This window comes from Oncorhynchus clarkii, chromosome 3, assembly GCF_045791955.1.
Source record: "Oncorhynchus clarkii lewisi isolate Uvic-CL-2024 chromosome 3, UVic_Ocla_1.0, whole genome shotgun sequence".
Classification (NCBI taxonomy): Eukaryota; Metazoa; Chordata; class Actinopteri; order Salmoniformes; family Salmonidae; genus Oncorhynchus; species Oncorhynchus clarkii.
In genome coordinates this window covers 55,135,587-55,162,166 of record NC_092149.1, presented here as the reverse complement: position 1 = coordinate 55,162,166, position 26,580 = coordinate 55,135,587, and the positions used below count along the sequence as shown (strand labels likewise).

The following is a 26,580-nucleotide window of genomic DNA, read 5'->3' as shown; positions in this document are numbered from 1 at the left end:
ACCATGGCTTTTAAATAAAACATATTTGGTTAATTCAGGGTGACATAGACATACAGTACATGGGTAGTTAAATAGACTGCATAGCTCATGATAGAAGTCGGAGAGTAGTTTGAGAAAGATGTAAACTTAATTGACATTTTATTAACAATTGCATTGCATCACTTCTAACACTTCGGGGCTTCCCCCTGCAAATGTCTGATTCACACTTGATTTTATAAACCTAATCTTTACATAATAAGGCATTTGGTTTAATATTTGGTTAATTCAGTGTAACGCTTCGATCAGTCATCAATAAGTAAGGCAATTATAGTTCAAGACACAAACAGTGGCCCTTGATTGAAACTTCACAAACAATTTCATTCACAACATGTTGGAACTTTCCCTCAGTCAGATAACTTAACAAAAGGCACCGTGTTAATTCTTAATATCATAAAAGACATTAGTGCAATTAGTGGGTGTATCTTATTTACAACAGATAAGAAAAGCCTAAGGTGACAACAGAACTCTGAGTAAACCACAATGATGTGCTCAACCCCTCCAGTTATCCGCTGTGGGAGAGCGTGATGGGCGAGCAGGGAGGGGATGAAACTGGAGAGTTGAATTCTGATGATGGGGACGAGTCTGAGTTCTTCGATGTGGGAGGCACGCACATCCTAGTAAGGCCTTCTTTCTCTCTCTTCTTTTGTTTCATTCTTCTGTTTTGAAACCATATTTTCACCTGGGTTTCATTCAGGTGCAAACTATGGGCTATCTCAACCCTTCTTGACCTGGTGAGATACTTGTTGAAATGAAATTCTTTTTCTAATTCTGTTAACTGCTTGGTTGTGAAATTTGTTCTTGGAATTGATCCGGCGTTCGATAATCCATATTCAATAGCTTTACCTGTAAAATAGTCAAATAACAATGTCAGGTTGAGTCTTTATAGTCAGTTAAAGTTAATCAATTATATGTTTTGTTTTTCAATTATAGAGTAGCATTTACTTACTGATTTTGGGGTTGCTTCTTTTGATTTTCATCCAGTCAAATGTATTTGCCAAAACTTGCGGCTCCTCTTGCCTAGGACCAGTTCTTGGACAATTCTCATGGGATGTTGATGCATTCTGATGACTGGCATTGACGAATCCTCGCGATATCTTTATGCTCTGCCACTGCTGGTTTGTTTCTCTAATATCGTGGTAGTAGGTCTCTGTGGGATGGCTGGGGAAAGGACCGTTTCCTGAATATGCCGAGTTCACGCACTGGGTATGCACCCTGTTCTGTTCCACGTCGTTGTAGCATCCATATGCCAATTTATAAGCAAGTCCCTGATCCACGTAATTGCCATCAGATACAGATGCGTCGCTATCGCGTGGCACCTTAAACACACCTTGATGATGCACTCCTCCTGATATCGACCGACTGCTGCTCTGGTGGTCCAGCATACCTGACGAAAGTCTCCCAACTATCTCCCCGTGGTACTGAAGTGTCCCTGGTTTGTGTTCGTCGTGACAGAATTTCACAGGCAATGGCATCATGTCGCCTTCCGAGTAGAAGTCTAAATACGAGCTCATGTTGGCCCTTGTAAATCGGCGTTGTAAATCCACCAGAGGTTAATGATTTCCAGCGCCCCTTGTCCTCATTAGTTAGCCTACTGTACTTCCTGGCCCAACATGTAAATATGACCCACTACTGAGCAGGCGTGGTCTGGGCCCCTTTTATCCAATCAGGGCCACAAAGTGGAGCACCCAAGTGAGCTGCACTTAACTTCGTTCCCTACGGACCGGCAAGGATGTGCATGGACTATAACTCCCAAGTACGTTCCATATAAATGACGCATATACTGTGTACGTCATAACAATAATCATTGTTTGTGTTATAATGTAATAAGCTCATGTTTAAAGTTATTGTGAAGTAAACAGGAATGGGTTGGTGTTAGACATCCAATGTTTTGTAATTGTAATCATTATTAGCCGTTTTATGTGTGAAAATGTAAAAGACGCGCTGGCATGCCTCTACCACCACTACTACGATTAGGCCTACTACCATAACAATAACAAAAAATTACTCCTACTAGGGCCTGTACTACTAGTAACGATAATCAATAATGACAATATCATATTTATTTATAGGCCCATATGATACTTTAACAGGGAAGCAGTAAAATGTATATCTATTATATATTTGTTTTACTCGTAAAAGTTATACTAAACAAGTTAACGTTGGCGGTGTTTCTGTGTCAAAACAAACTGTTTGATACATTATCATGTTCACAATACATTTTTTATTGTTTAAATACATGCCAAATTACACACACTGTTTTTATGAAGTAGGCCTAGCGAACACAAAGCATGCACAGGCCTGCACCGCAAATGCCGACAAAGTGACTGAAATGATGGGGGTCCACGGATACATGACTAGCCATGCACACAAAAAAACATTTTGATAGAAGGATACATAGCTATGTTCAAGTGATAATGTGCCGCCCAGATACACACTATGCTGACAGCCAAGTACTCTAAATGCCTCCTGAATAGTACAGTTTCTGTCACCAATATCAGATAGGCCTACCAAATACAATTTCGAGATATATGAGAATAGTCTAAAATAACATTGTGGGACTTCTGTACAATAACTAATTGGAACTTATTTGAACCATATGGAGACAGACCTTAGTTTACAACCATGTGAGAGGGGGACTGGCGGGAACAACAGAGAAAGTTGCTCTTGGTTGATGCTGTAGCGTGACCAATGATAGGCTCCACCTGCACACTCTACTGCACACGTCACTGTAAACAAGAAATGTATTTCCCTCTTAATTTCCTTTGTAGTAGCTATAAGCTTCATAATAATCTTGCAATAATTAACTGAAGAGTGTGCTTGAATGTCAAGCATATTGTTGAGTAAATCAAATATATGGGCAAACCATTCCAGGGCCATTACCCATCATAAACCTATTAACGTTATGGCGCACTGTGGGCAATCTGTTTCACCTTTATGGTGTGTCCATGTCATATATAAAACGAAAATATCACTGAAGGAATCATAGGTGCCACGTACCCTTTATGGAAGGATCAAACGTACATTTAATCTTAATTCACTCTTTGAATCCTTATTTGAATTGGCTTCCTTCTTTGGAGAGAGATTTATTTTTGGCTTTACCCCCATTATAATAGCTCCAGCGTTGGTTGGGTGATGTGCGCAAAGTCCATTATATCAAGGTATCAACGTCATCGTTATCTGGATGGAGAAAATGTATGAGGAAAGATGAAAGGACAAGCTCACCGAGGGTTAAAATGGCCGCCATCTACTGTGTCGAACAAGATGGTACTTCAGTGCCTCTGATGTAGGGCATACAATCAAAGTAATTAAAAGGCTGAGATTCTATTTTAACATATTAGAAAAATGCAAATTATTAATCATGTGCTATAAACAGCTTTCGCGAATTACTTTGGTTTAATTTCATTCAGACGTTGAATCAGTCTATAATGCTTTTCTTATCTGAGGAATTGAATGCATTGAACACATTTCCAGACCCACTTACTTTCTCTCGACGCCTCTAATGATACCTTCCGTGGCTCAGAATCGTTGTCTAAGCGCGCCCTCGTCCCTCTCATTCCGTGACATTTATTAAGCCAGGGCTATGTGCTCTTTGTACATCTACCAAAGTTTGGCCTCTCAGTTTGAAATGTGTTTCTAGAATTTGGAATGCAAATGCTTTGTTCACAAGGAGGTGGAATCAGTGTGGAGTCTGAAAGCGACGAGTTTTTGATTAATGAGCTTTGAAATGTTCTCTCCAGTAGGAAGAAAGGATGCGGGGCACTCTGCTATAGATGCCTAGCTCAACATAGCCTACCGCTGCAGCATCCATCCTTTGTCACTCACTAACGTTGAACAGACTATTGTAGAATATTAGGCCTATACTGTGGCCTATGTATTTTTCCGATTTACGAATATTTTGTTACGCAAATATATTCTTTGTGCTTCTCAAACGTTAAAGAACACTCCAAGTGTTTTCTGTTGTTATACGCCTACACAGTATGTGGACTTGTTTAGCCTACAGTTTCAAATAATGACATTGATAAAGGAAAATCCTCATAAAAAATGTGGAACGTGTGGTCTGCTTCACGATAGACTGTGGTAATAAATCAGCAACTTTGAGATGAAATATACGTTTTGGAAACAAAAAATAATTGGAAAAAGCAAATTAATTAGCCTTCCCTGTCAAAAATGGAGCTTACATTGTGAAGAATATAGTCTTCCTGCGCAATTTGACTTCAGGCCTAATAGGAGTGTCTGTGTCTTGGAAAATGTGCATTTCTTCAGCATCAAGCAGACATACACGGTATCTGGTTACTCTTTCGATTCAATTTCACTCTCCCCTCATATGTGAAAAACGGATAGTCTTCCGTGTGTGTCTGATTTGAGCGACGAGACATGCCATTTCTTTGTTAAGGCTATAAGCCTTCTATTTACAATGTCATTATACTTCAAAATGGTGGCAATTTCACGTTTCTACGTCTGTTATGTGTATAAATAACGGTGCTTTTCATCCATTGTGTAAATTTAAGCACTTTATTTACAAAATGTTAAACACAATAAAATAGAACATTTTCATATCATTAGCGTTTCATAAATGTATGCATGGACAGTCCAACTGATGAAATAACAATGACGTGATATGAAAATTGGCAATGACGACAAATGACATGCTGGTGTGTTACATTTTTATAATATTCGGTATTTCAAAAGGCTACATATAACTTTGTTTTTCATAGAGGTATTGACACAAGATAAATCATGAAAAATGCCCCAATACTCCAAGATTTACACTTAGGGGGTTTCTACTACAACAACATAAAACCACCAGCCATTGAAACCATGTCTTAAAACTAGCATTCACCAAAAACCTGTGTACCTATTGAAGGGCTATGATGTCAAAGTCTGTCGAACTATGTTGCATAAATTCTAGATGTCCATATAAATAGGCATATATGTAAATGATAAATAATGTGTGATACAAAAAATCGTTAAATAATACATATAGGAAAGGAGATAAATGCAATACAATCTTGGAAAAATAAATAAGACGCTTCAAATTTAGAAAATTTGAAATTAACAAACAGACACCTTAGAGTTTTTTTTTCTATAAAATCCATCCCTATAAAGATGGGTGACTACTGTCAGATCTACAGGACTTACCTTCAAGTAATGTTATGACATTTTCAGTCCCCATACTGCGCATTGCACTTCAGAAAACGAACAACTGACAAACAAACGGTCTCCTCTACGCATCCTCAACAGTCAAGAAAAATGTACCACAGCTATTCTTAGAAAATAATTACACAATAGCATTAATAGTAATATCAATAATAATACTGGGTAATACACATGACTCACTTGTAGTGTAATCATATAAATTACTTTAGACTAGTGAGGTAATAAAAGAGCGTAACATAATTTGGGCACACAGATGGATTCCTCACAAATTACAAATGCGTTAGTTTAGGCGCTTCCTGAATCCTTCCCTGAGACGCATGGTGAGAGGTGAGGTCTGTGTATGTGGGATGGGGGTCACAGGGTCCATGGTGGTGGTTGCCTGGAATCTGAGCGGCACAGCTGTAGTCCACGCTGGCGGATGAGGGATGAGGGAGATGGCCGAGGTTGAACATGGGGCCCGAGGCTGGCATGGAATCAACGAAATTTCCCCCAACGTACACCGGACTGCCTTGCAAATTAGCGTTGGCAAAGCCACCATTGCCTTGCATGCTGTGGTGTTCGTATTCGGACCCCGGATACCTTTTTTGTTGCGGTATGCAACCACCTAATGGTGCCGTGTACGCAGCCAAGCCGTACATGTTTTGCTGGGGTTTGGCGAATGATGGGGGCGAGGGCGCATCATAGCTGAGGCTGTTTACATTTACAGAATATCCAATGTGATTTGGGCCACTTAATGGTGGGCTTCTGTCCGGGGAGTGTCCGATGGGAGAGTGCATTATCCCCTTAGCCTTCTGATCCTTTTTGTATTTCATCCTTCTGTTTTGAAACCAGATCTTTATTTGGCGCTCAGTGAGATTCAATAAATTAGCCATCTCCACTCTTCGGGGACGACACAGGTACCGGTTGAAATGGAACTCCTTCTCAAGTTCTACAAGTTGTGCACTGGTGTAGGCAGTTCGGACCCGTTTGGAGGCTGGACCAGGTGGACTTTTTTCATCGCAGGACTCACCTGAAAATACATAGTAAACACCATAAGTCTCTATGTATTATGAATGATTTCACATAGGCCTACGCAGTTGCCTAAAATGACCCATGCGCACAGTAGAATAATCGCCCTTTTACGCACGCATTACGCACCACCATGTCCAGACGAATCATGCTGAAACACACACACGCACGCGCACGCGCACACACGCACATACACACACACACACACACTGTACCTTCTGCAGTTGTACAATTGTTGCTGCTGTTGCTTTTCTGTTTGGCGTTCGATCGCGTCTCCTTCATCCATGGGAAAATTTGCTTGTTAATGACTGGGGTGGCAGTATTTGAAGCATTGTTTGGGGGAGATTTCTTCTTCTGAGATGAAGTGTTGCTGGAGTTAGGGGAAGATGCCGACAATGGAGGTGCCTGCGGCTGTTCACCAATACTCGACTGTTGGGTGTTTCCTTGGCTGCTACTTGGTCGCATGCAGTTGCCGTTCATGTCATTGTCTTTATGAGTTGGTGGCCGTACAGTTGTGGTTTGTATTGGACAAACTGGACCCTGATAATCACTCTCAAGGTTAGAAGTGGGGTAGGGCTGGTGAGATGGGCCATACATATATGAGTCGGATTTGGGGTAAGAGTAGCTTCCAAAAAGTCCAGAATTATCGTAGTATGTAGCTTTCTGCATTGTGAAGATTCAAACCAAGGCCCTATCCAATGGCATGGGTGTTCTTGTATCACGTGATTGGAGTTTCCCACCGCCTCTGTATTCCTTGACCTACGAAGAGAAGAGTTGTTAGGCTCATAATGTAGGCAATATGAATTGAACGTGTACTAAACTATGATTGAGCATACACTGTACTATGGATTGAAAAATAACCTTCCATCAATAAACCGAACATTTAGTCCTTTTCTTAAGATTCCTGAAGTCTGGTGTTGGTTTCAGTATAAGTCCAGGCCATATTATAAACAAATACAATCATATTTGATCACGTGATCTATTATGAAAATAAAAACAAAAAAATGCTGTTTTGTAATAGTTATAACTTCACTTTCCAAACTATGCTTTCTTTAACTATCAAATCATCAATAGGCCTTCTTAACCTCTCCCCTTTGAACCATTTGGCATGTTTGGCACAAAAGAGTTAACGTTTAACTTTTGCCAAAAGATCAAAAGATCTTCTTGAATTACTTAAGAAAATAAGCTGAATCAGCATTTGGTTACCCACACAATATTCCTTTCAGTAGCCTAACTAATCACAAACCACCATCAGCTCTTACTTTCCTATTTAACACGTCAACATGTAATACGACTTCTCTCGTTTGATTTGGAAATCTGATTTATAAACGAAATCTCGTTCATATGTTTTGTTTATTTGTTGTTAACTTATTAAGTCCATCTCGCGCTCCTGTAAGTTTTATTTTTTAAATATTTTGAATGCTACTTCCATAACCTTATTCAAAAAGCTATTATTAAACCATGAAATTATTTTAGAACATATTATCACAATGCACGTGTGCTAAGGGGGGTTATGATGCTAAAATAAGTGCCATCCCCTCTCCCTGTTTCTCACCAAAAATATTGGGGTGGTCGGAATGGGTGGGATCCTTATATGCTAATTATGTGCATATAAAACAAATGCATCGGTGTCAAAACTTTGCTCTTGAATTCTGGCACCCTCATGTAGCCTGTAATCAGTAAGCCTATATTTAGACTGTAGCTACCAATCTACCAGAGCCTAGACTACATATAAAAACGATATTTTTTTCACCCAACATATCTCACTGCTTTTGGAAACGATTTCACATTCAATTCTTGACATAAGTAACACACTGAATGACCAAGGCATGCATGGAGACAAACTAATAGCCTACAGTAGTTGAATCAGTCTTCCCTGAATGTCCGCGCGTGCATATCAATGCACCTGTCATTGTGGACCGCAGCAAAATTTATGACTGCAAATGTTATGGTCGTAAACGCCTTAGAGAGGAATGAAAAGAAAATCACTCCTCAAGACTTGCTACCCTCAGAAGTGTAAAACTAAGCGTAGGAGGAAGGCAAGCTAAAAAATGCCATACTCTGCAAGTTCTGCAGCAATAATAGAGAGGCCGTTTATATAAATCGAGCCTCAACAATCATTCTGCATTGCCGCTACTACGCTCTCGCAAACGCACGTTTGAAACCGCAGAAAATGGAATCGTTTTGTTTATAAAGAGGACCATCGTCACTGACGCAAAAGTGGACATATTCCTGTTTGAAATTCGTATTGAGGTGATGGGATGACTGGTGAATTATGTTTTGATTTTAAATGTTACTTCTGAATGTCCCACTGGGCAAAAACTGGTTGAATCAACGTTGTTTCCACGCCATTCCAACAGCAAAATGATATGTGATGACGTTGACTCAACTTGGAAAACTTATTTGAATTGCAAAAAGCACAAAGGAATTTCGTATTTTTCCAAAAACCCTACTTTTAACCTAAATCCTATGATATTAAGACTTTTTTTTGTTGATTTCACATTGAATTTACGTTAGTTGACAACTCAACCAAATGTAAATCCAAACTAAACGTTGAAATGACATCTGTGCCCAGTGGGGTATGTATATCTCATAACCAACTAGTGTATGGATATGTTCCCTATGCTCTGTTTAAACAAAGAAATGATGTTCTGTTGCAACTTGCATCTGGCCTTACTCTGCATTCTTGCATGTCAAGATGATGAACATTCTTCAATGTTTAAAGAATAAAGTGCATGTTTTAAACGAGCCTCTGGTAGACTTGGTTATATTGGCCTACAAGGGAAACTGAACATGCTAATCCGGAGAATTGAATTAAACAGTGGAATTTATAATCTAGATCATCTGTTTATCTTTACATTTTACTTAACTTTACCTTTTGAACACTGTTTTTTGAGAGTAAAAAAAATGCATATATAGGCCTATGCATGACACATACAGGCTTGTTTTCTATATGTGATGTGAATATGTAACGGAAGTTCATTAAATAAATGCTGCTCACCGTATTTTATGCAGATATGTGTCGTATTTTTCTTCACGTGCTCATCGTTACATCCACCTCGACCTGAAAGCGAAAACAATACATGGAGTTTCACAAAACTGCTTGAGCACCACCATTTCCTCATTTTATTGGAAGGACATTGGATTACTGTAGGGTAATCATTTCATATAACAAACTGAACCATTTCTATTGCTTAGATGTTCTGTTGAAATGCCATCGTAGGCCTACTGGTTTTATTTTTTTTACAGTGAGAATTTGATATAGCACCATAATGAACTTCTATGAACAAGTATCTTTTCTAATCATCATAAGAGCATACACGATAAGAAATGGGACAATTCAGCAACCACAAATTCCAACACAATATTATTTATTTTAAGGCATTTTAAAACCGAAAATGTAGTTCAGTGATGGAGAAGAAAATCTTACACTGAAGATTCTAAACAAAGAAAGAGCTGGCCAAAATATTTAGCAGTCATAAGCCTTTTGGCTGACCTTTGGCTTGTTCAGCAATAACTCATAGATTAATGAACAACGAGCGGAAGGCGTTCAAGAAAGTCACAATGAAATCCTAACCACAGTACTTTTCACCCGTTTTTTAAAAGCTGAAACATTGCCTGATGATGGGACACATGGCCACATTTGAGGAGATAATCATCAGAAATAAGAAACTAGTCTGTAGGCTACTTGATGTAAGTTTTAACTATGCTTTACTTAGCTATCTGTAAGCTAATAGAACATGATTGAGAATAGTGTCTCTCGGCAAATAGCAAATGTTATCATTGACATATAGCCTAGCGTGTTTTAGAAATGTGCAGAACTCCGAAATTATGTTGAAGTCGAAGTCGATATGTTTTGAGTGGATTTGAAAGTGTATTGTTACCACATGTTGTTACTACTCTGGCCAGACATGACTTGTCTTTTCAGACAACAATGTTTCTCGCCTACGCATTGCTACGGTAAGTTTGGTATATACAATGTCTGCTTGTATTTCATCGTTTTCTTTGTGTCCATTGTGCGCTTTGGATATAAAGTTGACTTTAAAGATGGTTTATTTTGAACGTTTACTTTAGTAGTCAAAAAATAACCAATAATATCCCTTTTGTGCATCCCTGGGCTGGGAAGCAAGATATGATATAATTAACTAATTGTTCATACTTAAACATGTGTATAAAGCTAAGGCCTATAGCTTTTATAAGCTTGTTAATTTGGCTACATTTAAGACGAATTTGAGTGTAAATCCTCCGAATTATTGGATGTGTTGTTTTTGTTATTGTCATTTGATTCTTATCGCTAGTTTGGCAGCTCTTTATAGCTTCCAGGCATATTTCCATTAAAATGTGTTGCCACTAAACGCACATTCTGAACTAAAAATACTTTGCAAATATTTACTTGGAATACAATTTGTTTAAATTCAGTATTTGTCAGCCAGTCATATTTCGTTATCAAAGCGCAGTATAGTCAGACAATAGTGAATTAAAAATCATTCATAATGACTTGAACATATATTACAGTCAATAACATAAAAGGACAAGTCAACCTGAGCAGTATTCGAACAATAGCCTATTGTTTAGACCTGTTCTTAATTCATATTTGATTCTCAAAGGCCTATAAAAAAAAAACATTTGCGATTCAGAATTATCCAATAACTTCACGAAGGAATCATGTAAGCCTAAGTAGAAATGAGTGCAGAACGTCAACTGAAAGTGTTTCATATAGCCTATGTTATTGAAATAAAAAATACGTCTATATCTATTTATATATTTCTTATTTACAAATGGAGAAATCCTGAAAGTAGTTCTCTAACACAAATTAAAACAATTGAATCCATTCCAAATATTATAACATTTGCAGGTTAACAAAGCCATATAGTTGAAACCACATAAATCATGTCTAACATCACTGTGACGATAAGACAACAAATTAATGTGATTTACGATCTAACAACCTAGGAGTCCGAATGAAAAGTTCCTCTGCTTCTTTTTCCTTTTCTTTTGGTCAGTTTTCATCAAACTGCAAAATCAGCTGAAAACCAATTGTCAAAATACGTCTGTCCAAACTAACCTTTCAAAGTGGTTGCTCAAAATTGTGAACCTGTCTTAAAATCGTATCTAAGGTCCATAAGACTTAAGCTATAAGCGTAGTTACCGACAAGAGCGACATTAATAAAGATCAACTCCTTTGAATGGAATAAATCATATTTATTCTCTAGCATTGTGTAAAGCTATGGTTAAAGGTTGTATTTTGCCATACAATTGCTTACCTGTAAATCAATTTATCATATACTTGTGTTTCTTAGTCTCAATTCCTTTCCTTGCAGTCTCTAGAATATATCCTTCACCCTTTGTCTGTAGACAATACTGTCCTAAACCTGATCTTGCGGTTTTTCAGACATTTCCATATACCAATGCAGACAGTATTCCCGATAGAATGGAAAGACTCACGCTCAACTACCAATAAAAAACCAAGGCATCCTTATTCCACCCCAAAAAAATCTGGCAATCATCTCCCATTGAAAAATACAGGTTTTCAGACACAGTCACCGAAATGAAGCTATCATTAAGATTTTTGGTGTTTCAGGAAACCTTTATGATGACAAATAAAGGCACGACCTTAAAATACAAGCATATTTGTTCACGTGATCGGGATGTTCTGATTGAGGCTGCTTCTGCAAGCAAGCCTTGACTCCCAAATCCTTTCTTTAAATGATGGCGTTTACATTTCTTTATCTGACCTGTGTCCATAGTGAAAATGCTCAACTTGCGATCAACTTGGATTTCATTCTGGTGATGATCTTCTTTCCATTGTAGAAATATAATTAGATGTATTATTCGGTCAGGTTACTGGGCATACTATGCCAATTTAATGACACGGGTGGCTATTTAGTCGTCTTTAAGAGATAATACATACATACAAAGTGCATTTCATGTTTACCTGATTATATAGCCCTTATACGGTATTTTGGTAATATTTGATTTCTCATAAAACTGCTGTTGAAAGAGAAATGAATTAATAAAAATACAACCTTGATTAGAATGTAGTTTTGAGAATTCTGTACAAATGTAGGGTTCTGAACATAATTTCTGATACATTTGGACGTGTATTTAGATGCATTATTGGTACTTGAAACTGCTATCATATTGTTATCACAATTGTTTAAAAAATAAAACGTTTTTTTTACCTCTACAATATGAGATGTGAGATGTGCATTTTAGAATGTTATGAAATCTATTGACCAATATTATTAATGCATGAGAAAAGGCCGGTGGAATTGTATACAAATAAACAAATTTGGAAACCCTCGTCTCTTCTGTGCTATTTCTCATGGTGTTCGGCCGTACAATAGCCTGCTTTTGAGCCTGAACACATTCAAGGAAAGTCACATTTTCTGTTTCAGTCACTGTTTTCGATGTAAATTACAAAACGCCTTCAAATGACAATTCGTGAGGTTAAAAATCCACTGGAAGATGGAGATTTAAAGCCATAAAAGACAGCGGGGAAGCTGGCCGAGAGGTAGGCCTATCTTGTACTGAGGAAAGGACGCAGGACTACTAGCGTCGCAGCATATGTTCATGGGGTAATAAAAGTGAAAGATTTACAGTGTTCGCCCGGCCCCCCAACAGCCTCGCACCCTTTCAGGAATTACTGAGAATGATTTACAACGAGGCAGATAACTGTCAACCTGCTCAAACACTACTTTTACTACTCTCAGAAATACATTTCAAATTATGCCCCATCAACAATATAAACAATGTTAGCAAAGGGGAGTCATCCGAGTTCATTCCAAAGAGATATATTCTTACAACGTTTCCGATTTTTTGTTTTTTACCATTATGCAGGTAGCTGGCGTGTTATGCAAAGAATAGTCTTTGTATTATGACATATTGCACTTGTACCACTTTGAAATGTTTTTCATCTTAACACACTGTTTACATTTTGTAACAGGCAATTTGGTGTAAACCAATAACTGAGTTGCTCTCTTTGGTGATATTATAAATCACAGAGGCCCGAGCATACAGCCCTCAAGAACGAACTAGAACTGCCCAACAGTGCTGCATTCATTCTGCCCACACATTCATAATCACAACCATTTCACACAGTAAAGGTGGCTGAAAATATTTACTTACTCACTTGCTAAGAAACATAACACGGATCTTAGTTGTAAAATATTACCACTTTATAATATCGACATTGTCCTCTTGGTCTATTTTTTTTCATAAAAACCACAGCACTGAAGAACCCATAACAAGTTCAGCCTGTCCAGGGCGCACTCATCAAAGGGCGCTATTTATCAAATATCTGACAGATATGGTCATTTACCATCTTACTCAAAAAAATAATTTAAAATATTTACCTACCAAGCTTCCATTGGTTGAGATGCTGTGCTAAAGTGCTGGCTACAGTTGCGTTGGGTATCGGAGCGTTTGGATATTATTTTCTTGGGATCTCTTCAGTTTTCAAGTCTGATAGAGTCCTCGCGATTAATGACGACGCCGTGTTTCTAGGGGACGTGCTGCATTAATTATTTAGACAATCACGTGGTCAGAAAAGGAGAGAGGAGCGGTATAGACTCCGAATTATATCTTTGAATGCAGACAGCACAGTTTAATATATCTTAAAGGGCTGTCTCGCTTGGCGAAGACAGTTTCTGCGAACAGCAGGAAATCAAATATGGCCGATTGAAAGCCATTGTGAGCGCGGCAATGGTGTATACCATATTCGGTGCAGTGTCATTGAAAATGGCACCTCTTATGGCTCTCATTTATTGTGTTCAGACATGTAGGTCAATGCACACTGCACATTGTCGGGCAAGTACTGAAATATGATTGCTTTTCTCAAACTCTGTGTTACATAAAAGGCATTTTATGATTATTCCCATGGTCATTTCAGTGAACAAGAGAGACAATTTACATGTTTACATGCCTCATAGGTCCACTGTGGAAAAGAAACATGAAAATATAATATTCAGCAATCCATTGGGATAGTCTTGAAAACACACGTACAACAACATGGGTTGCATGTAGAACTGTTGTTTAGCCTATGTTTAGGCTACATAAGGATTTTCTTGGTCCGAGTGAAGTTGGTGCAGTTTTCTTTCTTTTGCAATGACATCATCACGCTTGCACACTGAAATACATGTAGTGGCAAACTAAAGATGAATAAGTGTAAGTGACACAAGGCTTCCCCAGCTAAACTTATAAAGGAGTGCGCGCAAATGTGAGGACACATGCACACCCGTGCACGCACGCACGCACGCGCGCACACACACACAAAGAGAAACAGATAAGCACTCAAATGAAACAAGTTTTAATCCAAGCATGAACATTTTATTTGATCACAAATATAATCCCACTGATCCTGCATTCATAAAACCTATGGCACTGAATCTAACATTGATGTGGGTTAGGGGACATTCATGATTCTTGCTATAAAATGTAACTTACCGGCCAATGAAACACGTTATATTAGTCAACTATGCCATCATTTTTTCAAACAAGCACAATTAAGAAAAACGTTGTCTGCGAGATGTGTGGTCGAACCCAACCCATAGGCTAAATCCTAATTTGAGGTATCGACTCGTAACCTTTGACTAAATCATGGGTTGATGTCAATGAGAGAGAGACATGCATAAAGTTCGAGTTATGTGGGTATATCGCAAGTAAGGCCCTATTCCATGTTCTTCTATGCTTTGCTATGGAACCCAAATGTTACAGAATGCCTCATTTTACGCATTATGGAAATATTTTGGGGGTATCTGATATTTCACGATCACGAAAGCCACCAAGATCGTGTGTGTGTGTGTGTGTGTGTGTGTGTGTGTGTGTGTGTGTGTGTGTGTGTGTGTGTGTGTGTGTGTGCGTGCGTGCGTGCTCGCGCGCGCACATTGATTAACTATTTTATCTGCTCAATGGCCCAGCATGAACCTCTGAATACTTGATAAAGAAATCTATTGACAAATGTGAGTGCTCTGTGCCACCATAATGCATCAAGTAACAATCTTTATTTTTCCATGAAAGTTGTGCATGACACCTGTGAATGTACAGAATAAAAAGCAGGTACAAAAATAAAGTCAGACAGGATTGCATATTAACATGGTGAGACATGAATACACAATCAGTACCGTTTGAGGTGCATCTGGCAGAATACATATAGGCTTTAAAAAGTTAGCCTACATGTTTAACCGAGTTACATAAGCGTCCAATATTCTATAGCAAACCAATACTAAGGTAGAATAGAAAAAGTATCTAAATGAAACTCAATGTGAATAGCGCCTGTAAGAGAAACAAGGCTGTATTGGTCGGACGGGTCAAGGGTTTAGAGGTCACTCCTCGCGGCTGAAATGTGTCTAAGGCGCTAGAAACAGTGTCCTCTGGATGAACCTGCCTCTGGAGCTTTTTGTCGAACTTCAGTTGAAATAGCTTTTCAACTTCTCATCATGAAGACTCTTCAGAGGGAAGACATCTTCGCAACACAAGAGGTTATGATTATTTTTGTCACGAGGACGATGATTGGAGTAATACAGGAATATCTGTCTTGAAACATGACATGAATGCCTGTGTGGCTTGGTTTGGTATAAATGAATGCCATAGTTAGATTTTAACGCCAGCTAAGCGTATGAATTAAACGATTTTACAATGCATAACAAAAGAGACAATTCTAATAATCCACAACAGTTTTGAAAATATCTCATTAAATAAACGTTTGTTTCTCAAACATGTTCAGAACAGTTGTGGGTTTTAGGAAATGTACAGATATTTAATTAAATAAATAATCATAATGAAATTTAAACACTATATTACAAAATTAGTATAATAAAAATGGGGGAAACATATGACACCTTTTTTTTAGTCCTCAACGTCCTTCACATTTAATATAGTTTTAATAGTGTTCTGTTTGATATGGATCAAAATAAAAATAGCGAAGTATCTTAAAAAATATAAATTCGATGCAAAGAACAAGGGAACTCATGAAAGAGTTTCAGATGCCATTTGTGAGACCCTCTTTAAATGTACACTGTTTACAAAGATGTCAAGAGAGATTTATAACCGAATAAGGGTACTGGGAAAGGTCTGCACACAGGAATGTCTTGTTTCTCGATAGAATTTAACGCCATTTTAAAAACTTTATTGTATAAAAGATCAGAAAACGTAAACAGAACAATTCAACCAGTTAGCACCCATAAATACGAGTTCACTACTTTAAAAAAAACTAGGCTATATAAAAGTAACAAATATTGTCACAAATGTATGGATCAACTGATGCTTTGTGTGCAATGGTCATTTTATTTTTTGCAATATATGAATCAAATATGGTTCTTTTTAGAAGCTTGATTTCATCACAAGACAATTTCATATTAACGTGTACAAAAGTTTCACATAATTGTAAGTTTTTTCCCCCTTTTAAATAAAGATATAAATGTTCAGGCAGTACTCTGACTTGTGTGGTGGAAAGAGAACCATAGCAAGCAAGAAGAGTAGGCCTACCATATGAAAACCTCTTTAACAGGCTTTCGTCCGAAAGCGAAAGTTCTCGTTCGATCTACTGCTACCTCTTTGAAGCATGTGAAGCATGTAGTGACGCACTCGTATCTTCTGAGCACCTTTCAGTTACAATGTTGGAAGTTGACTCAATTCAGCGATCCAACACACATCGAGGGTCCTTCTGAATGTAACTGCCTATGACGAAAATGCCATGTTTGAGATCATGCAAAGTCAAATGGGAAATAGTTTTATAGGCCTACAGTTCATGTAAGATTCAAAATTTCCCACAATATTCATAAAGTTGTGATATCAGTCTGGTTATCCTTCTGAATAGTTTGTAAATGTTGGCTGGAAGCCGATGCAGATCTTCCCTTTGTGTTCGGTAGTTTGTGGTCTTTTTTCCATTTCATTCTTCTGTTTTGAAACCAGATTTTGATCTGACGCTCGGAGAGAACGAGTGTATGGGCAATCTCTATGCGACGCCGCCTGGTCAGATACCTGTTAAAATGAAACTCCTTTTCCAGTTCCAAAACCTGCTGTCTTGTATAAGCTGTCCGAGACCGTTTCGGTTCAGGTCCTGTGTAGTCCGGGTTTACTGTGAGAAACAAAACACCAATGTGAGCCAATTAGGTCCCAGTTAACAAAAATAACAGCCCTTCACGGGACGCTCCAAACTTCTAGCTAAAAACAAAACAATGAAAAACTTGATCCAGAAATGAAATTGGACGAAACTATGACCAAACTTTCATTCAATTTGTTCTATTTTCACCCTCTTCATCTGAAATATTGTCGACACACAATAAAATAAAACATAGTCATAAGGCAAGTGGACATTTCAAGAGCTCTGAGACGGCCACATAGACAGCGGCCTATTTCCTTAGCAATAAACATTTATGACTGGAGTAATTGACGACCCCTTCAAAGAAACTCATAAATATTTCACGCAATAATTTTCATGTGGCTAAATTCCTGGACCTCAGCTTGTCCCAACGAGACGTGGGGAGGAGAGAGTCAATCTTACCCGTAGTAACGTGGTGTTTCTTCATCCAGGGGTAAACTACTGTAGGCTGCTTGGCTTGTATCCCATGTTGGTTCTTTGTGTTTTGTTGCTGTCCACAAGTCCGGGGGCCAGTCACTTGGACCGGGGGACACGGCTCGGTCTGTGCAGTGAAAGGGCTAGGGTGGCTGGCTCGCTCATGCACATGACCCCGCGGCTGCACTGTAGAACCCTGCACAGTGGTACAACTGAAGGGTTGCTCAGTGTAGTTTGACCGTGGATAGATTCCTGGATGCTGGAAACCTGGGTCCTGCGCTGGACCGTAGTAGTCTGTCCCCTGGTCAGGTATATAGCTATTTTGCGAATATTCCTCACAAGGAGGAAATTTTGGGTCCACATACTTAGAGTCCACCATAAACGAACTCATGGTCATTAATTTCTGAAGGTAGAAAATACAAATTTTTCTCGAGTTGTCTTTTTTTCCACCCTCCATAAAGCCCTCCTACTTGCTGTCAACTGAATAAAGTTAGGGAACCATGTGACCAGATTGGCCAATGGAGGTAAAGCTAGTTCATTAACGGGTATACACTGCACACCTACAGCAGCAATTTCCACTGACTTTAAAAAAAAAACACCGAAATTATTTTGAATGAAAACAAATATTTAACCAGTTCCAATGCAGGATTGGCAATGTACTCGCTATACTGAAAAATAAAATGTAAAATTGTATGTACCTAATGTCAACAGTTTAATATCAATTGTGGTCATCCCTAACAGTCAATAGGAAGTGATCTGAATGGATTAAATACAAAGTTTGGGTATAGATGGACATTTAGATGGTTTTGTGTAATAATATGGTTAATATGCTTATTGTTCTACAATACTAAATCAAACTAAGGCCAGTGAGTCTGACAGATAAACAAACAAAAGATACAAAACGTCCCCCTGGCACAAAAAGAGGGGAATAAAGCCTGGGGACAATTGATGGGGACTGTCTTTGTCAAGAAGGGGTCATCCAAAAGTTACAAGAATCTCATCATTTCATCTACCCTATCCCTTTCAAAACTATTGAAAGAGCCTCGTGGCAACCAACCAATGCCAAACAGTCAATAATTCAATGATTGAAATGTTAAAACGTATGAAACCGTAAGAAAAAAATGCGTTACTTTGATGCCATGTTAAAATCTGTTTAGATTTCAGTCTCCTATAACTTTTGTTATGGCAAGTTACTTTTTGTTCACTATCAAAACGAAAAGGACTGTTTGGCTGTAATGATACGTGAACAGGCCAAAAAGTGACTCGTGTAAAAAGGCTTCTCCTGAGCATGACTGGGACGATGTCTTTATATCAACGTAAATCACCAAATGAAATGACAAGTGACACTGAAAGAGCATTAACTCGAACATTTACTTTCACTATTAGAACAGATTCTACTCAATAGAATATATATAAATATAATTTTAAACAACCATTAGACACAATAGCTGGTACAACCCAGCAATCAAACGATGTGCACTCCATCATACAATGTTATAAATAGTTATGATTAGAAATTATATAAAAGCAGTAAAGTAAATCGAAGTTTTTGCATCGACCATATACTCCCCTAGAATCGAATCTGTGACTGTTGTTTTATCACACAAATTCGGTTCTACAGGGTATATATAGACGACGGAATACAGGGGTCCCATCATTTCTCTCAATTCGAGTCCAGCCTTTAGATTCCGTTCTCAAAAATACAAATAAAAAACCTATTCATACTCAATACACTCTTATACCGTCGACAATTGTAAACAATGGATGTGTATCAAAATATGTTTCGATAACTTCCATCAAATCATAGCCCCTGATTAATCAGATCCTTAGTTGTTCATCAGTAAAATTAGCAATTCTGTTCCAGCTTCGAAATGCATTTAAAAAAACATGTCAACAGGTTAGGCCTATTGGTTAGAGGTTATAGGCAAACAACATAGGTCATTCACTATTAATTGGTATAGACTACCGGTACTCACTTTGGAATGATTCCATTTTTTAAAAACAAGTTAACCAGCCTACGCTCTACCCACAATCCGAGGCTTGAATATCGAGTGGACCCATAAGAAAAGAGGCTAAAGGCCACGAGGTCAAACTAAATGATTTGCAAACGTATCAAAAGTTCAATTATTTTTACTTTAGCGACAGCTCAAAAAGTACAAAAGTTCACGATTCCCAAACGACCCTTCAGTTGACTACCTCCGTTGGTCTAAAGTCTAGGGAATATGCCACTGTGCTATTGTCCTATAATAACATACATTTTTGTATTAAATTTATATTTAAATTAAATTAAATTGTTCGTTTTAAAACACTTGATTGGCCAAGTGCTTTCTAAATTTGACTGAGTGTTCACACAGGCCTTATGGTAAGATGCCCGAAGATGTGTCCTTAAATTATTTTCTCAAAATTATAGGCCAGGCCGACTTCATGTTTTGTTACTGGACAGTTTCAGTAGTCTAATTTCGGTAGTCTAATTCTAGTAGTTTAAGAACGAAGGTTATAGGTCGAACGTTTCACAACACTTCTACAACGTTTTCAAAAACTAAAATTGACCACATTAGAAGCCTTTATTTAACCTTGAGATAGTCGAAAGGTTTTCGTCCCATTTTCAAATAATCTTATTGGAAAATATTAATCACACTCTTTACACCTTTGTAATTACACGTCACAACATTTTAATATGTGTTGGACAGCTTGACCTAGGTTTCACCTTGCCCTGAGACTTGTTCAGACAACTGCTCGGTCAAAGCCGAGATAGGATACCGAGGAACAAAAGAACGATGAAGTCAGCACTTGTCTTTATCCTTCGTTTGAACCAAGAATGAACCAACTTGCTATGTTTTGTGATCTATTTAGAGTTATGTTACTCTACAACTGTTAATAGGTAATTGTTCCGATTTCAAGTAGCTATGTCACTAAAGCCAGATTCTATGCCAAAACACCATCGACAACATGTATAATTTAGCCTATGGATTTAAGTTGCAAAAAACATTTGTATTTCTCCTGAAATCTTATTTGTGGGCTATTTATTATAAATAAAGAGACAATAAAGCTACTCTTTTAAACATGCCATCTTAGACTACTGAAATTATTTTAGAAATGCAATTCTCATTTCAATAAAAATACCATCTCAATATAATATAGCCTGTCAATTGTAGGCCTATTAAAGCGGTTGTCAGTGCATTGAACTTCGAAATACACTAATTGTCAAAGTGGCAGACAGGCTGCAGAAAAACAATTTAAAAAAATACTCCTTTACATTGCTAAAAGAGAAGAAAAAAAGAAAAACCTAGGCCTATGCCTACTGTAGTGTAGTCCTTTATAACACAATTCTGATTCGTGCATGTTGTCCTTGCCTCATGCTGCCTCATGTAAAAGTGTTTGTATTGGATAACAAACTAAATCATCACTTCCAATGTCATCACTTCACTTCCTACATAACGTCACAATGTAGGCCTATAGAAACACCCTGATATGGGTCAATTGACGATAGTACAAGGAATTATGATTCGATAATATTCTGTACACTACTAGGGGGCGCGATAGAGCATGGCTATTTTTAAGATTTTGTTGGGGTATTAAGATTCAGAAGGACTGATGTGTATTTAACTTAATTAATACAGAGTTGTAACAAGGCCTATGTCACCAAAACGTAATTTAAGGAAACGCTAATAACTGTAAACGCCATTAAGTCTGTGACAACAGGTTGATATTTTTCCCTCCGAATTCAAAGACTTCAGATCCCCACAAGCCTATTGGCCATTGTCATTAAAATATGTGCGTATTGCAGACAAATTCAAATGTTACAGGTTTTAATAAACCATCACGCAATATTAGTCTATTTGAAGCAAAAACGAATATGCCTATAGGCTACAATATTAGCCATTGTCCAAAATGCATTGTTTATCTAACGACTGATTTGAACGATTATTGGTTATAACAGCCGTAAACAGCCAAGTATTGACATATTCAAACATTTCCTAATTGTTTCCCGTACATCCTGGCCAATGCAAAATACACATCCTACTGTGGTTCAAGTCCTGGATTTCGAAGCAGGCAAACAAAACTGCAGGAGACAGACATGTATACCTGATGACATCAGCATGCGCACGCAGTAGTTTTAGTAGCCTATCAAATGATAAAACAGAGCTCACCGCAAAGACCAACGTATTGCATCGAATAGGCAAACATATCCATGTTCAGACAAAACCAGAGGTTTATACTTGCTTCCACCAATTCCAAGGTCTATTCCAAGCCATCTGCACGGCCTTACTAATACACAATGAGGATTATATTTTGGCTTGTCAACTCCCAGGCCATAAAACAAAGTTTAATGGCATCACGTGCTCCCCCCACAGCCATTCATGACACCGCACTGGTGCCATAAATAACCCTCAAAGTTGCACTTATTCAATAACGCCGATTAGCTTGATGGTATATAAAATAAAAGGGATGTATAATTATAATACATGTTATGCAATAAAAATGTTAAAAATAATATATATATTTTTGTTTCACACTTGCTATTTCAAGTTCACCTTGTTGTGGAATTTAATGTGCGTCGTTAATATGAATATGTGTTTTTAGGTCAATAGAAGACATGTCAAAAGTCTAATAAAGTAATCTGTTCTATAGTTAGGTTCAAAATGATTGGCACCCTTGATAAAGATGAGCAAAAATGACTGTATAAAATAAATAATACAAATACTGAGCTATATTGTATGCTCAAAAAGATGGAGAAATTAAATTATTTTATACTAATACAATTACTTGGAGAAAGATATCTTGTCCAGCAAGTAATAATATATATTTATTTTTTGTTTTTAATAACTTTCAATAGCCTACCTCACTTACTTTGCAAGGATAATTAACTGAGCCTTTTATTAAAATGTTTTATGAGTTAGAGAACACATTGGGAGGGATCTTAGAGCATTCATCAATGCAGAATCTTTCCAGATCCTTGATAACCTTCACTTCTTCAATTCAAATCACAGGTTTTCAATGGGGTTCAAGTCCGGAGACTGAGGCGGCCATTGCAAAATGTTGATTTTGGGATCAATTAACCATTTCTTTGTAGATATTGATCTGTGCTTGGGGTTATTGTCTTGCTGGAAGATACACTTCCGGCCACGTTTCAGCCTCCTGGCAGAGGCAACCAGGTTTTTGGCTAAAATGTCCTGGTACTGGGTAAAGTTCATGATGCATTTGATCTTAACAAGGGCCCCAGGACCAGTGGAAGCAAAATAGCCCTATAACGTCAAAGATCCACCAACATATTTTACAGTAGGTATGGGGTTCATTTCTGCAAATGCCTCCTAATTTTGACGCCAAACCCACCACTGGCGTGTGTGTGGCCAAAGAGCTACATATTCATGTCATCTGACCATAGCACCGGTTCCAATCCAAGTTCCAATGCCGTTTAGCAAACTCCAGCCATTTACATTTGTTGGATGACATGAAAATAGAACTCTCTGGCCACTCACACCAATGATGGGTTTGGTGTTGAAATGAGAATGCACATGTAAAAAAGTACCCCATATACCTACTGTAAAATATGGTGGTGGACCTTTGATATTATGGGGCTATTTTGCTTCCACTGGTCCTGGGGCCCTTGTTAAGGTCAACCGCATCATCAACTTTACTCCAGTACCAGGACATTTTAGCCAAAACACCTGGTTGCCTCTGCCAGGAGGCTGAAACGCGGCTGCAAGTGTATCTTCCAGCAAGACAATAAGCCCAAGCCCAAGCACACATCAAAATCCATAGACATATTGTTAATTGACACAAAATCAACATTTTGCTATGGCTGTCTCAGTCTCCGGACTTGAACCCCATTGAAAACCTGTGGTTTGAATTGAAGAGGGCAGTTCAAAAACGCAGATGAAGGTTATCAAGGATCTGGAAAGATTCTGGATGGAGGAATGGTCTAAGATCCCTCCGAATGTGTTCTCCAATATCACAAACATTTTAGAAAAAAGGCTCAGTGCCATTATCCTAGCAAGGTGAGGTATTGAAAGGTATTGAAAAAAGTCATTGCCAATAATTTTGACCCATATATTTTTGATAAAATTAAGTGTAACCACAAAATCTCTTTCTGTGGGCAGTTGTATTAGTATAAAATAATATAATTTCCCAATTGTTTTGAACAAACAATATAAGTTCATATTTGTATAATTTATTTTATACAGTCTTTTTTGCTCATCTTAGTCAAGGGTGCCAATCATTTTGGACCTGACTGTAAAGGTCAACTACCTATATATATTTTTTCTCTGCTTGACTGCTTGCTCATAAAGGCCTAACTTAAAAAAAACGGATGATGACTCTGTGATCTGACGTAGTCTACACACATCTGTGGGTGTTTCGCCCACCGTTTCCTTTCAGTAAAGTTTCATAAAAGATGCCCTGCTGGCTTGATGTGATTCAGAAGCACACACGACTATTAAAACGTTCTAACCATCAAATGCATCACACGCATTGGTGTAGGCCAGTCTCATATGACTCCACCACTCTCCTTATTAACTATACCCTCTTAAAAAAAATAGTTTGGTTATACGAAAACGTCACCTACATACAGACTGATATTTCAATTCAGAAACCACTTCCTTTCAATTTCTTAGGCATACTACGCATCGTTCGGTCATATTGTGTAAGGACCAATCATATTCCAGTTCGGTGACCTATAAGGTAAACTATGCGGAAAAAGAACCAAGGGATAACTGAATGTTGGACAACAGCGCCTCTTGCTGGAACATGATAATAATTTCCCTTTTTCAGCGTGAAATCCAGTTTTTCTCCCCATCAATATGGCACATAACCAATTTGTTGCATTTTAGCATAAACTGGATTTTAGCATAAACTTGCATGCCATTATATTTTGCTATATGTTTAAATGGTAGGCTTTGTATGCAGTTCAATCCGAGAAAAATCCATAGATGATCTAGGTTTATTATTCGTTCATCCCTTATACCGCAGATTATTGGATTAATATGCTCCCACGATGTTCATTAATTGCATAATTTATAGGCGAAACTAGACTGGCAATCCAAAAAAAAATCCTTCGTATGGCTAACCACTGCAACCGCAACATGTTTAACACTGCAATACAAAACACACACCAAACATAATAATCAAGGGTACTGTTCTCTCGCTCTGTTTATTTTTTAGATAAATGATATATGATACGTTGATATACAGTGTAATATTGTATTTAATTTATGGGCGATATGATATAAGAACAAACGAAGAACGAAATGACAACGCTATATTCATATATATATTGGGACGTGATGTGATTTCCGATCCAGAGTTAAGACTAGAAGCTAATCGAGTAATTTAAATGCTCCGCGTTTTGTCATTCGCAGGCCCCACTTTTATAGGCTGCCCTCGTTCCAGGCTTTCTCTCGTTTGCCGCATTGCAGTAAGGCTGTAAATACTTTCGCAGCTGCCTGTCAGGCAACAGTGAAATACTGTCTTTGTTCCGTTGCCCCCCATCTCAGGCAGCTGAAAACATCTATGAAAACTGCTTCTCTGGTGGGAAAGCTCAACAACTGCATTTCTGAAAGGTTAACATTATATGTTGCATTTTTTTCCACACGTGTGTGTGTGTTACAACATGACAAATTCAAATGTTCTAAACATCCATATCTGAAAATACAATGCAAATGGTTACCTTGTTTAGTTCAACTATATAACAATGTGTAGTAGGTCTATTGTTGTTATTATATGGCCTATGGAGCAATAGCTTGAGTGTAACGATATATTCACAAGTAGGCCTACACAACGTCCCTGACAGAACGTGGAACTAATATTAAGACCATATCAGGTGACTTCATACAAATTCCATCATGCAGATATCCATTACCTCGCACAACAGTAATTGACATCGACTTCATGCACCAAAAGAGGACTAATGAATAGAATTCACTTAGAAAATCGAACTGTCTAAAATCATCTGGCAGCCAGCTCCTCAAAACTCAATTAGGCTGCGTGTCACTTCAGAGACATTATACAATCAATTATATATATATATATATATATCAAACATACACAAAGATACACATATATAACGAAAACATATAGACGGACAGACATACAGACAGACCGACATATACTGTTCATACGCACAAACATCGAAAGAACCCATCCCTGCAAGCACTTCAAAGTTAGTAAACATTCGTTTTAGGCTACTGAAGCTAAATATGCGTCCTTACACATTAATCAGTTTGGCTAAACTAACATGAACACGTCAACCCATTGTCACAGCAAATTACAATTCAATCATACGTAGCCTATTGGTAAAATACCGATCACAGTTTTATGCGTTCAGATTCACATGCAATGTTAAATGTAAACGTTCATTGGTGTTGACTCATAATACATGCATAACAGCAGTTTTAGTTATCTTAAACATGTGTCTTTTGGCTTTAGTCTATACATATCATCTCGACTGAGGTTCTGATTAGCCTATACTGCTAATATACCCTGGTGCAACGAGACAGGAAGTAGCATAGAGAAATTCAATAAACAACCATTCTAACATGATGTTTGTAACATTAAATGCTTACCTAATGCAGTTGGGTAATCCATGTGTTTTCTTGTGGTGACTCTGTATAAATAATACATGATGTTACAGTGAAACTATACGGATGATGAACAGCAGAGGCTCTCCTTTCGATGTTCGGTATGCACACAGGAAGAAACGCTAGCCCTGACCAGTCAAGTAAATAACTATATAGTTATCGAGGATCTGGTAGGTTCACACTTTCATTCAGGCAATAATAAGGCAAATTTTGAGCGAGTGTAGGCTGAGCGTTTTGGTTGGGGACGGTATAGCAGCAGAATGCAGAGAAAAAACCGCTTGGGAA

The 26,580-nt window shown here is 37.9% G+C and overlaps 3 protein-coding genes across 4 annotated transcripts; all 3 read right to left on the bottom strand.

Annotated features, from left to right (window-relative positions):
• Window positions 1–541: 541 nt before the first annotated feature.
• On the bottom strand, window positions 542–1,550 carry LOC139406034 (homeobox protein Hox-A1-like). The gene is made up of 2 exons (XM_071148499.1): window positions 986–1,550; window positions 542–882 (listed from the first exon to the last, which is right to left on the bottom strand). The coding sequence occupies exons 1-2, from the start codon at window positions 1,548–1,550 to the stop codon at window positions 542–544; spliced, it is 906 nt and encodes a 301-aa protein (XP_071004600.1).
• A 3,139-nt stretch (window positions 1,551–4,689) lies between these two features.
• Window positions 4,690–26,498, bottom strand: LOC139398529 (homeobox D3a). Of its 2 annotated transcripts, none has more exons than XM_071144480.1 (4): window positions 26,281–26,498; window positions 9,206–9,268; window positions 6,420–6,963; window positions 4,690–6,205 (listed from the first exon to the last, which is right to left on the bottom strand). In XM_071144480.1, the coding sequence occupies exons 3-4, from the start codon at window positions 6,871–6,873 to the stop codon at window positions 5,466–5,468; spliced, it is 1,194 nt and encodes a 397-aa protein (XP_071000581.1). In that variant the 5' UTR covers window positions 6,874–6,963; window positions 9,206–9,268; window positions 26,281–26,498; the 3' UTR covers window positions 4,690–5,465. The 2 variants fall into 2 exon arrangements, with proteins under 2 accessions (XP_071000581.1, XP_071000588.1); XM_071144487.1 differs by lacking the exon at window positions 26,281–26,498 and adding an exon at window positions 17,185–17,415.
• LOC139398546 (homeobox D4a) lies at window positions 16,615–18,176 on the bottom strand. Its single transcript, XM_071144491.1, has 2 exons — window positions 17,708–18,176; window positions 16,615–17,281 (listed from the first exon to the last, which is right to left on the bottom strand). The coding sequence occupies exons 1-2, from the start codon at window positions 18,174–18,176 to the stop codon at window positions 16,980–16,982; spliced, it is 771 nt and encodes a 256-aa protein (XP_071000592.1). The 3' UTR covers window positions 16,615–16,979.
• Window positions 26,499–26,580: the final 82 nt, after the last annotated feature.